General features: G+C 47.4%; 1 protein-coding gene across 3 annotated transcripts in view; it reads right to left on the bottom strand.

The window, feature by feature from the left end:
• Nucleotides 1-325: 325 nt before the first annotated feature.
• Nucleotides 326-14,204, bottom strand: part of STRIP2 (striatin interacting protein 2) — a 42,032-nt gene continuing 28,153 nt past the window's right edge. The window contains exons 18-21 of one of the 3 annotated variants that reach the window (XM_058654933.1): nt 13,194-13,260; nt 6,877-6,981; nt 5,953-6,073; nt 326-867 (exon numbers count right to left, since the gene is read on the bottom strand). In XM_058654933.1, coding sequence (XP_058510916.1) covers nt 617-867; nt 5,953-6,073; nt 6,877-6,981; nt 13,194-13,260 — 544 coding nt within the window. In that variant the 3' untranslated portion in view covers nt 326-616. Of the gene's footprint in view, nt 868-5,952; nt 6,158-6,876; nt 6,982-13,193; nt 13,261-14,204 lie in introns of all 3 variants that reach the window. The other 2 variants (XM_058654932.1, XM_058654931.1) reach the window with 2 other exon arrangements.

The raw sequence follows: 14,204 nt of genomic DNA on the forward strand, positions 1-14,204 counted from the left end.
TTCATTTCCTGTACAAGGAACACAAGGAAGTAACTTCATAGGAAACACAGGGGAAAACATTCTGGGCAGTACTTCCGTGTAACATGCGGTGCTGGGAAACAGGAAGTCCGCAAACCCGCCACGAAGGCGCAGGCGCTCTGACATATAAAATGTAAAATGCACACTTCATTTCAAAGTTGCTTTTACCAAACTTTGGATGGTTCCTAGGAACCCAGGGCTCTGCCTGTGATGTCATCTGGCCCCCTGTCCCTCCCTGTGACGGGTGCCAGCTTCTCACCCTTAGAGCCAGGGAAGGCTGGCCTGGGTCGAGCTGACTGCGACAGGCAGGGGGCCTTCAGCGAGCCTGGCCGGGATCCGTCCAAGGTCAACCAGGCAGCCGGCTGACCGCTGACCAAGGCGATGGATTTGCTTTGACTTAGATGCCAACCTCATACAATCTCTAGGTCCATAAGCTGCCAGAGTCTAGTCCTGAGCTATCCTCTATGTCCCAGGGCTGGGCCAGAACTCCCCTTGAACAAGCAGTCTCCAAGCAGGAGGCCAAGGCTGAGCAGGCAGGCTTGTGGAGCACCGTTGATCTGAGCCGACCTCCCTCTGCCAGACAGCTGATGGGAAGAGCTCAGTGATTCTGGAGCAGCTCCTCCCAGCAGATGGGCTGGGAAAACACCTCTCTCTCCAGCCAGAGCTCATACGAATAGTGGAAATCTTCAGGCAGATCCAGCCTCTGTCCCAGCACGCTCTGCAAGCAGTTATCCACAGGTGAGAACTCCGAGTCCCGGGGTCTGTCGTAGCGGCGGCTGTTGAAAGCCTCAATGTTGGCCCTCAGCGTGCATTCCTCTGCCTGGAAGTCCCACGGCCTGGCATCGATGTCTGTGTCGGGAGGAGAGGAGAAAGACGTGCCCAAGTCAGCACTCCACTTGCTGGAGTGTGGTCTAGGGCACTCCACGCAGAACTACCCTTTTTGTCAAGAGCAGTGTACAAAGTTAAGCATGTTGACAATTAGATCTACAGAATACATATGCATAAATCAATCTTTTTTTCTTAAAGGGCCTGGCACAAAGGTTTCATTGGTTAATCCTTCACTTTCAAGCACAAGATTCCATATGAGCGCCAGTTTGCGTCCCTGCTGCTACACGTCCGATCCAGCTCCCTGCCTGTGGCCTGGGAAAGCAGTCAAGGACGGCCCAAAGCCGTGGGACCCTGCTCCCACGTGGGAGACCCGGAAGAAGTTCCTGGCTTCTGGCTTCAAATCAGCCCAACTTTGGCTATTTGGGGAGTGAACCAGTGGACAGAAGATAGTCCACTCTCTCTCTCCTCTTTGTAAATCTGCCTTTCGGATAAAAATAAAAGAAAATCTTTAAAAAAAAAACCTGCACATTTGTGGCTGCCTGCAACATGGTGTATTAGGCTAAGCCACTGCCTTCAGTGCCAGCATCTCACATGGGCGCTGGTTCGAGTTTTGACTGCTGCACTTCTGATACAGTTCCACGCTAATGGCCTGAGAAAGCAGTAAAGGATGGCCCAATACCTTGGGCTCTTGCACCCGCGTGGGAGACCCGGAAGGAGCTCCTGGCTTTAGAATGGTCCAGTTCTGACCACTGAAACCATCTGGGCACTGAACCAACAGGTGAAAGACTGCTTTTGCTCTCCTTCTCTCTTTAAATAAAAATAAGTCTTTAAAACACAAAAGAAAAAAAATGCACATATGCCCACACGCATAAGCCTGAATATGCAGAAACTGTCTTTAGAAGGGCACTCCAGAAACCAGTGACAGTTGTTGCGGTTGGGATGGGAACACAGGCTCCACGGGAAGTAGACTTGCTTCTCACTGTGTTTTAATTTCATTATTTCATTTTCTTATCAACTGCAGGCATCATGTTTCGTAGCTGGGCACTTCAGTGGTTCTTTACTGAGGTTCGCTGGGGTGGGAGTGTTTGAAGGCAGGAATGGCAGCGGGATGGAAGGAAGGGGGAAGGGCCTTCTGACCCCAGGCCTCTCCCCAGTCGCACCAAAGTCCACATGCGAGCGGATTTTTCTGATTCTGAGGTGAAGGCTTCTGGGAGCTGCACAACCAGCAGGCAGATTACCTGCCTCACTCCAACTCACTTCTTTCCGCAGCACTCATGCTCTGTACTCCATTTTTTTTTTTTTTTATTGAAAAGGTGGATTTATAGAGAGAAAGATCTTCCATCTGCTGCTTCACTCCCTACATAGCCACAATGGCTGGAGCCGAGTATCTGAAACAAGGAGCCAGGAACTTCTTCCGGGTCTCTGCTGCTTTCCCAGGCCATAGATGGATGGGAAGTAGAAAAGCCGGGACATGAACTGGAACCTGTATGGGATCCCAGTGTTTGAAGGAAGAGGATTAGCCAATTAAGGCACTGTGCTGGGGGCCCAGCGACATGGCCTTGCGGCGAAAATCCTCACCTTGAACGTGCCGGGATCCCATTTGGGCACCAGTTCTAACCCTGGCAGCTCCACTTCCCATCCAGCTCTCTGCTCGTTGCCTGGGAAAGCAATCAAGGACGGCCCAAAAGATTTGGGACTCTGCACCCGCGTGGGAGACCTGTAAGAGGTTCCTGGTTCCTGGCTTTGGATCGGCGCAGCACCAGCCGTTGCACTCACTTGGGGAGTGAACCAGTGGATGGAAGATCGTTCTCTCTGTCTGTCCTCCTCTCTGTATATCTGACTTTGTAATAAAAATAAATAAATCTTTTTTTTAAAAAAAAGGCACTGTGCTGGGCCTACACTGAATGTATTATCACAGGGGTGTGGTTCTACCCGGGCTCCGAATGGCAGTAACAACAGACGTGCCATTTGCAAGACAAAACATTTTCATGTTTTCAAAATTTACAAGAACTTAAATAGCTAATTAAGTTTTACATCTTATATAGATAGAAGTTATATCCTGGCTTATTGATATGGCAATCACAAGCTTCCTTTGACTGTCTAAACTCTACTGTGGGATCCTGTGAAATTTAAACAGGTTACAAAATCCAGCAAAAAATAGCCAGGAGTCACCTAAAGATTTTTAAATATAATGATGGGAACAATGGCCAAATCCCTATAAGCCAAATATAAAAAAAACAGACAAAAAAAGTTCTCCAAAGTAAATTTTTTTCAAATTGTGGTCGATTAGTTCTGGTTGCTCACCCAGACACTGCCCTGGCTGATGGGAAGCCGGTGTAGCTGGCCGCTGCGGGAGGGTTACTATAGGCACTGGCTGATGGGAAGCCGGTGTAGCTGGCCGCTGCGGGAGGGTTACTATAGGCACTGGCTGATGGGAAGCCGGTGTAGCTGGCTGCGGCCGGAGGGTTACTATAGGCAACAAAAGGCCAATCACCGCGTCGACATTTTACACCCAGCTTTCAGCTAGAGGCATAATGGCAACATCATCACCACGCAGCAGGTGCACAGGTGCACAAAGCCAGTATCCTGCAGGACATTTGGCTTATTTCTTGTGTTATTGGGGGGAGGGAGGTGGGTGGAAGACTACTCGATTTTAAAAGAATTAATATATAGAAAAACTAGGGGTGTGGGAAACAAAAAACCAGATGCTACTTATGGTCCTGGATTTGGATTCAGATCTGGAAAAAAAAATAGCTATAAATATTACGGAGAGCAGACATTTGGCCAAGTGACTGTGTGAAGTACTTGACCACCAGCCACCGATCTGCCATGCCACCCTCCCGCCAACGCACACGCGGAGGTATTAGGTGACTAAGTACTGGAGTCCCTGCCACCCAGACTTTGGCCTGGCCCAGCCCTGGCTGCTGTGGGCACCTGGGAAGTGAACCAGGGGATGGAAGACTGTGTGTGTGTCTCTGCTTTTTAAATCAAATAGAAAATTTTGAAAATCTGCTTGATTATCAGACCAAACAAAAATGTACTGACATGGAAAAGAACAGATAATGTTATTGCAAAAGAGATTAGAAAATAGCGTATTTAGGGCTGGCGCTGGGGTGCAGCCCGAGAGGCTTGCATCCCCACGTCTGACGTGGCTCCCTGAGGCTGTGCTGGGAAGGCGGTAGTGGATGGCCTGGGTGCTTGGGACCCTGCACCCATCTGCGAGACCTGGGTGCAGCTCCTGGCTCCAGCCCAGCCCTGCCCCAGCTGTGCAGCCATTTAGGGACATTGGAGAATGTCTCTGTGCCTCTGTCTCTGTAATTTTGACTTTCAAATCAATAAATGTAAAAATGTGTGTTTTCAATACACACATGCATACATTATATAAAGATCTGAAAGAATACACATTGTTAACAACTTTAGGTGGTACAATATGATGATGGGATGACAAGACAGTAAAATATTTGCTGGTATTTTTCTATTTTCTTTGTAATAATGATTATCTTATTACTATCATGTTTAAATTTATTGATTTATTTTCATTTTATTTGAAAGGCAGAGAGAAAGAATCCGAGAGAGAGAGAGACCTTCTACCTGGTGGTTCATTCCTCAAATGTTGGTGACAACCAGAACGGGCCAGGCTGAAGCCAGGAGCCCAGAACTCAAGCTGGGTGGTGGGGACCCAAGACCAGAGCTATGACCACTGCCTTCAAGGACACAGCAGCACGAAGGCGGGCGGAAAGCCGAGGAGCCAGGAGGACTCGAACGGAGCACGTCAGTACGAGACACACAAGTCCCAAGCAGAGACTAAACCGCCCTCAGCCTCAGATTATTTTCCTTTAAAAGAAATCTTTTGGGGCCCGGTGCAGTAGCCTAGCAGCTAAAGTCCTTGCCTTACACGTGTCGGTTCTAATCCCAGCGCCCGGGCTTCCCATCCAGCTCTCTGCTTGCGGCCTGGGAAAGCAGTTGAGGATGGCCCAAAGCCTTGGGACTCTGCACCCACATGGGAGACCCGGAAGAGACTCCAGACTCTGGGCTCCTCGCTCTGGATTCACTCCGCTCCAGCTGTCGCAGCCACTTGGGGAGTGAGTCAACAGATGGAATATCTTCCTCTCTGTCTCTTCTCCTAACTGTATATCTGATTTTCCAATAAAAATAAATAAAATCTTAATAAATAGATAAAATAAATCTTAAAAAAATCTTTTGGAGAAAACTTTCATTTAAAGTAATGTTTTAGAAAGGGATAATTAGCTTTCAATTTCCGTCTTTTATAAGATGCATTTTTGTAGTTTAGCGAGGAAAAAGTACTTTTTAAAAAGAATTTAGAGTATTGCATTAACATTTATTATATCAGCACCTGACCACTAAAAACAAATATTTTCTTCTCCAAAGTAACAGTAGCAATTCACACCAAGAGAGCAGAGATGAGCGTCTATTCAGTCTTGTATTAAAGTTGGCCAGGTAAGCTGTCGCCTGCAGTGCTGGTGGCCCAGACTGCTCCACTTCCCATCCAGGTCTCGGCTCGTGGCCTGGGAAGACAGCAGAGGATGGAGCAAGTCCTGGGCCCTGGACCAGTGTGGGAGATCTGGAAGCGGCTCCTGGCTCCTGGTTTCGGCCTGGCCCAGGCCTGCCACCGTGGCCATTTGCAGAGCAAACCAGCACATGGAAGATCTTTCTCTGTCGCCATCTCTCTGAAACTTGCCTTTCAAATAAATATTTTATTGAAAAAATAAAAAAATACATAGGGCCTGGCACAATGGCCTAGTGACTGAATCCTTGCCTTGCACGTACTAGTATCCCATACGGGTGCCAGTTTGTATCCCGGCTGCTCCCCTTCCCCTCCAGCTCCCTGCCTGTGGCCTGGGAAAGGAGAAGTTGTCCCAAAGCCTTGCGACCCTGCACCCATGTGAGAGACCGGAAGAAGCTCCTGGCTTCAGACTGGCTCAGCTCTGGCCACTGCGGCCTCTTGGGGAGTGAACCAGAGGACGAAGAATCTTTGTCTCTCCTCTGTAAATCTGACTTCCCAATAAAAATAATCTTTTAAAAACATAAACAAAGCTAAGTAAACTTTGGGGAGCTTGCGGAGCTGGGGGCTCCGAGGAGACTTACCGTTCCCGTAAGCCCAGTCGTCGTTCATGCGGTGGCGCACTTTCTGGTAAATGGCTGACATGGTTTTCATGTTGCTCTTTCTCCACTGGCGCCCCAGGTACTTGGTCTGTATCTTCAGCAGCTTCAGGACATAAAGTTGCAGCATGGCCTGTTTGACCTTGAGGGCCCGTTTCAAGATTGGAGCTGATTTAAACACCACCAGCATCTGCCCGTTGAAAGATAGGTGGTGTTAAAAGGGAAGAAGTCCAACTCTCAGGCCAGCCGAGTCAAAGCTGTGTGCCCTCACACCGGCCTGCGGGGCTTTGGGCTCTACTTGGAGCTGCTCCTTAAGAACACAGAGTAACTACTTACTTCCAAATCCAAAGTTTCTAACAATCAAAGTGCATGGGATAAAGTACAAAGGGAATCTGTTAACCACACTCCCATTTCTACTGCAGCTCCTGGGTGTGACCCTGGGTGTGAATATGTAACATTTGTCTTTTAACCTAAAGATAGCCAGCTTGCTTTTTATGGTATATATTGAAAATTATCCAAATCAGTATAAAACTGTCTCATTCTTTTTTCTGGTTGCAGAATATTCTATTTTGAGGATGTTTTATTGTGTAGTTAACCACTTGGCCCCACACCAATGGGCATTTAAGTTGTCAGTCTCTCATTATTATAAGCAATGTTGCAATGAACAATCGTTAAGTTTGTGTCAGCAATGCAAACCCACTGTGAGCTTTCCTACCAGAGCCACCTGAGGTGCAGTTCATATTCAGCTCCCTGCAAAGCAATGGCTGGGCGAAGGCTTGGTTCACAGACAGGAAGTGCAGGGAATGGGGAGGCGCTGTCTTAGCATTCAGTATGCGTTTGCAGGGCTGGGAGGCAGTCTGCACTCATTTGTGAATATTGTGAGCAACACGGCGGGACGCTTCCACTCACCATGGTCCGGGAGTGCTTCCATTTGGTCAGCTTGTTGAGCAGCCGCAGGAGGTTGATACAGGAGAAGAGGTTCCTCCAGCAGAACTGGCTGTTGTCCCCCGCCTCCTGCAAACAGCAGCGTCCTCTCAGCGCCCCACAGCAGCCTGGGAGTCGCTGCTCCTGCAGCCAGGTGAGGCCTGGCCCTCTCCCCTTAGACACTGGTCTCAAGGCACGCAAGAGCCTTCATGCTGCCAGTCCCTGGACACCCTGTCTGAATGCGGGCACTGGCTAGAAAGAAGGTTAGCTCGTGCAGTTTGTGGCTTTTAGGATTGGAAAAGAATTTTGCCCCCATAAAATCTGGACTAATGGAAGCCTCACTTATAACTGTTAGCAGTAGAGTCTTGCTCTGGTAACTTTTAAACTACGCTGGGCAGATCTGACATTAAATGCAATTGATTTTTTTTAATCACACTATCCTCCCTTATCAAACTATGTTGACGTTGGAAGGGGAATTGGCAGACATCAGTCTAAATGGATGTTTTTCTTGTATGTTTCCTGATAGCTTGTCGGTACCTAAGCAGAGGTGAAAGATGAATGTCAGAATAGAAACAGGTATCTGTTTTTAGAAATATTTTTCAAAGACAAAAATAAAAGTCCAATCTGATTTGGGGACCTTTAAAAATATATGGGTGTCGGAAGCTCTATAAATCAACAAGCATGCGCGATGGCCAAGTTAACATCTTAGCAATCCCTCACACCTGAGAGAGGGGCATGTAGGAGTGAGACGAGCCAAGTGAGCTGCTGAGTGATTACCATCGCCTCCCAGCTTAAAGAGGGGAAGATAGGCAGACCTATAAAGTAGATTTACTATACAAAATTTTTAATAACATTTTAAAAGATTTCTTTTTACTTATTTTTATTGGAAAGGTAGATTTACAGAGAAAAGAAGAGAGAGAAAAATCTTGCATCTACTGATTCACTCTCCAAATGGCTACAATGACCAGAACTGAGCCTATGTGGAGCCAGGAGCCAGGAGCCTACTCTAAGTCTCCCATGTGGGTGCAGGGTTCTAAGGACTTGCTTTCTCAGCACATATGCAGGGTCAGAAACGGAGTAACCAGGACATGAACCAGCACCCATATGTGATGTCAGTGCTTGCAGGTGGAGGGTTAGCCTATTGAGCCACTGTGGTAATCACAATTTATAAAATTTTTGAACTTAGGAGGCCTTCTTAATGCTTGATACTAAGGCCAAAAAGATTCAGGACAGGGCCTGGTGATATATCCTAGTGGCTGAATTCCTCACCTTTTCACTGGGATCTCTGAGTTCCGGTTTGTATTCTGGCTGCTCCACTTCCCATCCAGCTCCCTACTTGTGGCCTAGGAAAACAACAGAGTATGGCCCAAAGCCTTGGGACCCTACACCTATGGGGGAGACCCAGAGGAAACTCCTGGCTTTGGATTGGCGCAGCACCGGCCGTTGCACTCACTTGGGGAGTGAACTAGTGGACAGATCTTTCTCTCTTTTCTTCTCTGCGAATCTTTCTTTCAGTTAAAAATGAATGAATCTTAAAAAAACAAAACCAAAACCCCAACAGCAGCCATTACTGCCTCCTCACGGGAGCCACCTCAGTAGGAAGCAGCAGACAGGCACTGGCTTACTGCAGGGAGTTGCTTAATGCTAACCAGATGCCTGCCTCCGGGAAGTTGGGAAGTTGTGGGAGCAGTTAGGCTGAGGGTGGCTGTTTTCCTCCCTCCCTGCTCAGAGCCCGAGGCCGGGGCTCCTACTTCTCTAGGGCAGCCTTAGCTCCCAGGTCTGCTCTGTTTCCTTCAGTCTCTGCCTGGCTCCTTCTGGCTTCTTGGCGGCGGCAGCAGCAGGCTCTGTGTGCAGCACTGACCCAGCCTCTGCCTGCTGCCAACTCAGCCGCCCGTGGATCCACATGTACCCGTGCAGATGTGCCAGGCTGGAGTTTTTCTTTAAGGCTGCCCACCTTTCTCTTTGTTTCTTTTGCTGGGAGTGGGGTAGGACTCAACATGACCTTCTCTAGGTGGAGATAAGTTTTGTCAACAGCAGCACACAATCACATTCTCTTGGTTCCCAGTACCTCACATCAGCTGAAGCAGGACTTTCACTTGCTTTCTTCCAGTTAAACAAAGAAAACATTTGCCCATGTTCCACTATCACACCATTCTACAGCATATGTGGGGTCCTAAGGTTCGGTTCAGAGACCACACATTCTACCCACACAGCGCATCCCACACACACTACCAGGACTTTGCTTTCAAACATCTACCCACAGGGTAAAGCTGCTGCCTGCAGTGCTGGCATCATATGTGGGCATTGCTTTGAGTCCCAGCTGCTCCACTTCTGACCCAGCTCCCTGCTAACGTAGCTGGGAATACAGCAAATGCTGGCCCCAGTGCTTAGGCCCCACAGGGGAGACCCAGATCCATGTTCTTGGCTCCACCCTGGGCCTAGCCCAGCCTGGATGTTGTGGACATTTGGGAATTAAATCAGTGAATGGAAGATCTCTCTCTCCGCTAATTTCCTCTCTCTGCCACTCGATCCTGGGCTCCCACGTGGATGTCAGGAAGAAAGTTGTGCCAGCAGCAGCTGTGCCTTGCAGGACCATTAGCAGGCTCTCGGGATCAGGAGTGGAGCCGAGGCGTGCTGATCCCAGATGTGGTTGTTCCAGACGCTTCCTGAGCACAGGACTAGCGTCCACTTCGGACTACTACCTTGTCCAGCAAGCTCCTTGTCAAGACCAGACCTAGCCTCCACCCCATCAGACCTTCACCAACTTTCATTGGCATGTGTAATTTTTCCCCCTAGTTTTGGGAATTTGAACTTGACTAGTTATTTGGAGACATAGAAATTTTAAGCCTTCTTACTCAGAAGAGAGGGTGGCCTATTTAAAAATAACCACTTTGAGAAAATGGGAAGATTTTAGAAATTAGTAGGTCATTAACTTTTTTTCATATTCATCATGCCATGGGGCTGGAGTTCCAAATAAAGCTGAACTAAATTCAATACAAGATTAAAAAATGAGAAAATATGAATATGAAACAGCAATTTTACTTCTAGAAATCTATTTCAAGGACGTAATCTGGGATAAAATCAAAGATGCATGTGCAAGGATGCTCATTTTGGTGTAACCATGAAAATGGAGACAAATGTCCAGCACTGGAAGAAAAGAGTCATCTTTACAACACGCAGTAGTAGGGGCTCAGTCCCTGAAGCCAGTGCTTGCAATGTCAGCATCCCACATTGAATGTCAGTTCAAGTTCTGGCTGCTTCACTTCTGATCCAGCTTCCTGCCTGTGTGCTTGGCAAAGCAGCAAAAGACGGGCCAAGCACCTGAGCCTCTGCTACCCTCACACAGGAGCCCTAAATGGAATTTCAGGCTCCTGACGTTGGCCTGGCCCAGCCTCGGCTGTTTGGGGAGTGAACAGGTTGATGAAAGGTCTCTCTCTCTCTCTCTTCCAAATAAATATATCCAGTCCCGGTACAATGGCCCAGTGGCGAAGTCCTCACCTTGCACGCACTGGGATCCCATATGGGCGCCGGTTCTAATCCTGGCTGCTCCACTTCCCATCCAGCTCTCTGCTTGTGGTCTGGGAAAGCAGTAGAGGATGGCCCAAAGTCTTGGGACCCTGCACCTGCTTGGGGGACCCGGAAGAGGCTCCTGGCCACTGGCTTCAAATCGGCTCAGTTCCAGCCATTGTTGCCACTTGAGGAGTGAAGCAGTGAATGGAAAACCTTTCTCTTTCTCTCCTTTTCTCTGTAAATCTGTCTTTCCAATAAAAATGAATAAATCTTTAAATAAATACATTTTTAAAAATGATCAAGGAGTTGAATATTATGTATAGCTAGTTTTTAATTTTTAATTTTTTGTTAGCTATTAACATTTACATTTTCTGGAATGCTTTCTGGGGGCTGGTGCTGTTGAACAGCATGTGAAGGCACTGCCTGCAGAGGTAATATGTCATATGGACTCTACTCTGATCCAGCTCCTTGCTAGTGAGCCTGGGAGGCAGGGGAAGACGCCCTGGGTGGTTGGGACCCTGGAACCTAAGCAGGAGACTGGGAGCAAGCTCCGGGCTCCTGATTTTGGAGCAGCCCACCTTTAGTCGTTGCCATCATTTGAGAAGAGAACTTCTGGGATGGAGGACCTCTTTGTCTCTCCTTCTTAGTAATTCTGAATTTCAAGTAAATTAATATTTTTTTAAATGCTTAATAAGACAATATTGTGAATAAATTTTGTTATGTCAAGTGCAACATAAATGTGTAAGGTCCTTTTTGTTAAGTAAGGTGTGAATCAATAAATGTCCACACAACATCGCAGTAATCATGACAAGCTGCCAGTAGTTACAGGCAGGAAGTAACTGATTACTTTTATCTTTGTTCTTGTGTAATTTTATGTGAGTATATTGATTTTATAGTCAGTAAAAAAAACCACTTGAAATGTCAAAGTCCTATACACTTAAATAACAAGCCTATTTTCTATGTTTTTAATTTATTAAGTCTGAAGAAAAAGATCACTCTTCAGCATTTAAACATTAGTTTTTCTCAGTTCAGAAGTCAGCAATGTAGACACACTGCCGCACTGGGAGCCTGTGTGGAGGACACCTAGCTGCTGCCGCCCGAGCCAAATGCACTCAACGAAAGGTCTGTGGTTACCCAGAGGAACCAGCAGGTGCCACCGGCGCTCTGCACAGCGACGTGAAACACCTAGCACTACTTGTTTATGCTTTAATTCTTATTTTTTTTAATCTATTTTATTGTATTGTTGTTGATTTAATTCTTATTTTTTAATTTTATATATATGTATATATATATATCATATATATACACACACACTGTTGCCCACTCTTAAAGTCTTCTCAGAAGGCCTAATAAGCGTCTTGATAATTTTATGTTCATTTCCTCATTGCATTTCCATTGCAAGAGAAGTCAAAGTAATGTTGCTATCAATTCCTGTAAGCAAGCAGATGGGTGTGGAAGTGACGACAGGGAGTAGGTTCAGGCCAGGATCTCTGAGGACAGGTTCCCAAATCCCCTTAGAACAGGATTTTAAAGCTACTGCATCCTTGTTTTCCTTCAGTCCAGCTCTGAGAGGCAGGGGGCAGGTCTCTATTTTCACCTGTTAAGGCCTTGGCAGTTACTTAACTTTGCCAGCTATAAAATAGAAATACCAACTTCACAGAGTCGTCTTCAGGACCAAACACCACCATGAACAGAAACAGGCTTAGGTAACTCTCTACTTCTCCGGGGGAGTTGAACAGCCTCCGGCTTTGGTTGCTCAGCCTGTTTCTAAGCAGGGGCAGTAACAGGGTCCTGGACATGGCGTCTTAGCAGATGACTCAAGACATGGTCTCGGAGTCCATCACCTACAAGGGGTGGTCAGGACAGGTCGTTGCTTCCACTGGGCACTTGGCTGGGTTACATGGCTCCTAAGCCCCTTCCAGGCTAGATTCCTATGGGTCTATAAATCCTTTATTTTAGTTCACTTATGTATAATATTCTTCTCCAATTTAACATTTTGCAGGTATTAATTAGGGGGTAGAGGGTCTTAGTACCCATTCAGTCATTTAGCACACATAAGGCTCTTCGATGGCAGACAACAGACTAGACTGAGGATACAGAAAAGGAGATGATACCATCCCTGTCACAGAGTCCACAGTCACACTGAAAAACACCATTAAAATGCAGCAGAAAGAGTGGCTGGGTTATGTGTTATCTTGAGAGCTGTGGTAATACATGATAAAAGATACCTTATCTTTTATATGCTGTGAGTCAGCTTCCTGGAATTCTGAGGGACTTTTCTGATGTGCCTAGATCTGTTTCAGAAAGGGGAACGTTCCGGGTCATTCTGCAGCAGTGTCTTCTTTTGCTTCAGAGAAACCTCAAGCGAGGTATTTTCTGAAGTACACACTCCTGTGCTTTATTTTTTCTCTTCATGATTTGATCACGGGAAGTGAATTGTTCACGGCATGGCAGCCAGGAGCTATGACTGTTCTGGAACCTGAAGAGAGGCTCCTTCCAGAAGTCTCTTTGTTCACGCTCAGTTGGCCCATTCTCTTTCTGAATTTCCTCTCCTTAGTGTTTTTCATGGCCCCTTTCCTCACCTGTGTTAAAGAATGTGCTGAGCTTTTCCCAAATCTTTCTCAACTGGGTCAGCAGCCCTAAATCTCGACCGACCCTGTCCTCTTTCCAACAGGCCTGCCTTGATCTGAGATCCCCACACCAGGACATCAGGGGCTGGAGAAGAAATGAGAGCAAATGCCAGGTCCCACTACCTGGCAACTTCAAAGGCCACCGAAACCCCACCCGCTTACCAGGCTCTCGGCAGTAAGCTCCGGCAAATCCTGGATGATACAGCCAGGGTAGTCCAGGACGGCGATGCTGCAAGGGGCAGAGGCAGGGCAGGGTTAGGTAAATGGCAATGGAGGCCGGGGCTGTATCAGAAAAGGGCAGGAGTTACTTCTCTCCAGCAGGCTTCATCTCTCTCTTAAATGGCTTGGTGTCATTAGCTAAGAAAAGGGGTCTGTGCCAGGCAGCTCCAGCTTCCTCTCCTCAGGGTCATGAGAAGAACCAGGCAGTCCCAGCAGTTGAACCCTATCTGGCCAATTTAAGATTTAGTGCTGAAATAGAGCCTCCTGTCTTCTTTGAGCTCTTTCCTTCACTTTAAAGCTAGTGGAGCTGGCACGGTAGCCTAGTGGCTAAAGTCTTTGCCTTGCATGTGCTGGGATCCCATCCATATGGGTGCTTGTTCATGTCTCAACTGCTCTGCTTCCCATCCAGCTCCCTGTTTGTGGCCTGGGAAAGCTGAAGAGGATGGCGCAAAGCCTTGGGACCCTGCATCCATCCATGTAGGAGACCTGGGAGAGGCTCCTGGCTTCAGATCGGTTTAGCTCTGGCAGTTGATGCCACTTGGAAAGGGAGCCAGTGGAAGGAAAATCTTCCTCTCTCCTCTCTGAAAATTTGCCTTTCCATTAAAAATATAATTAAGTTTTTTTAAAAGAAGACTACATTAAAGCTATAATTTTATTTATTTGAAAGGTAGAGTGACAGAGGAAAGACAGCGGGAAAGAACGCCTCCATGCACTGGCTTCACTCCCCACAGGCCTGCATCAGCCAGGAGCCAGTTACTCCAGCGATGCTGCCCTTGTGGGTCGTGGGGACTCAAGGACTTGAGCCATCTGCTGCCTCCTGGGCAAGTGTTAGGAAGCTGCTGTGGACACAGAGCTGGGGTTTGATCCCAGGTACTCCCAACACGGGATGTGCCACAATGCCCGCCCCCTGGAGCTTAAGGGCAAAGGTAACATGAGTCCATTTGTTTCTGCATC

Source organism: Ochotona princeps, chromosome 25 (genome assembly GCF_030435755.1).
Source record: "Ochotona princeps isolate mOchPri1 chromosome 25, mOchPri1.hap1, whole genome shotgun sequence".
NCBI classification, from domain to species: Eukaryota; Metazoa; Chordata; class Mammalia; order Lagomorpha; family Ochotonidae; genus Ochotona; species Ochotona princeps.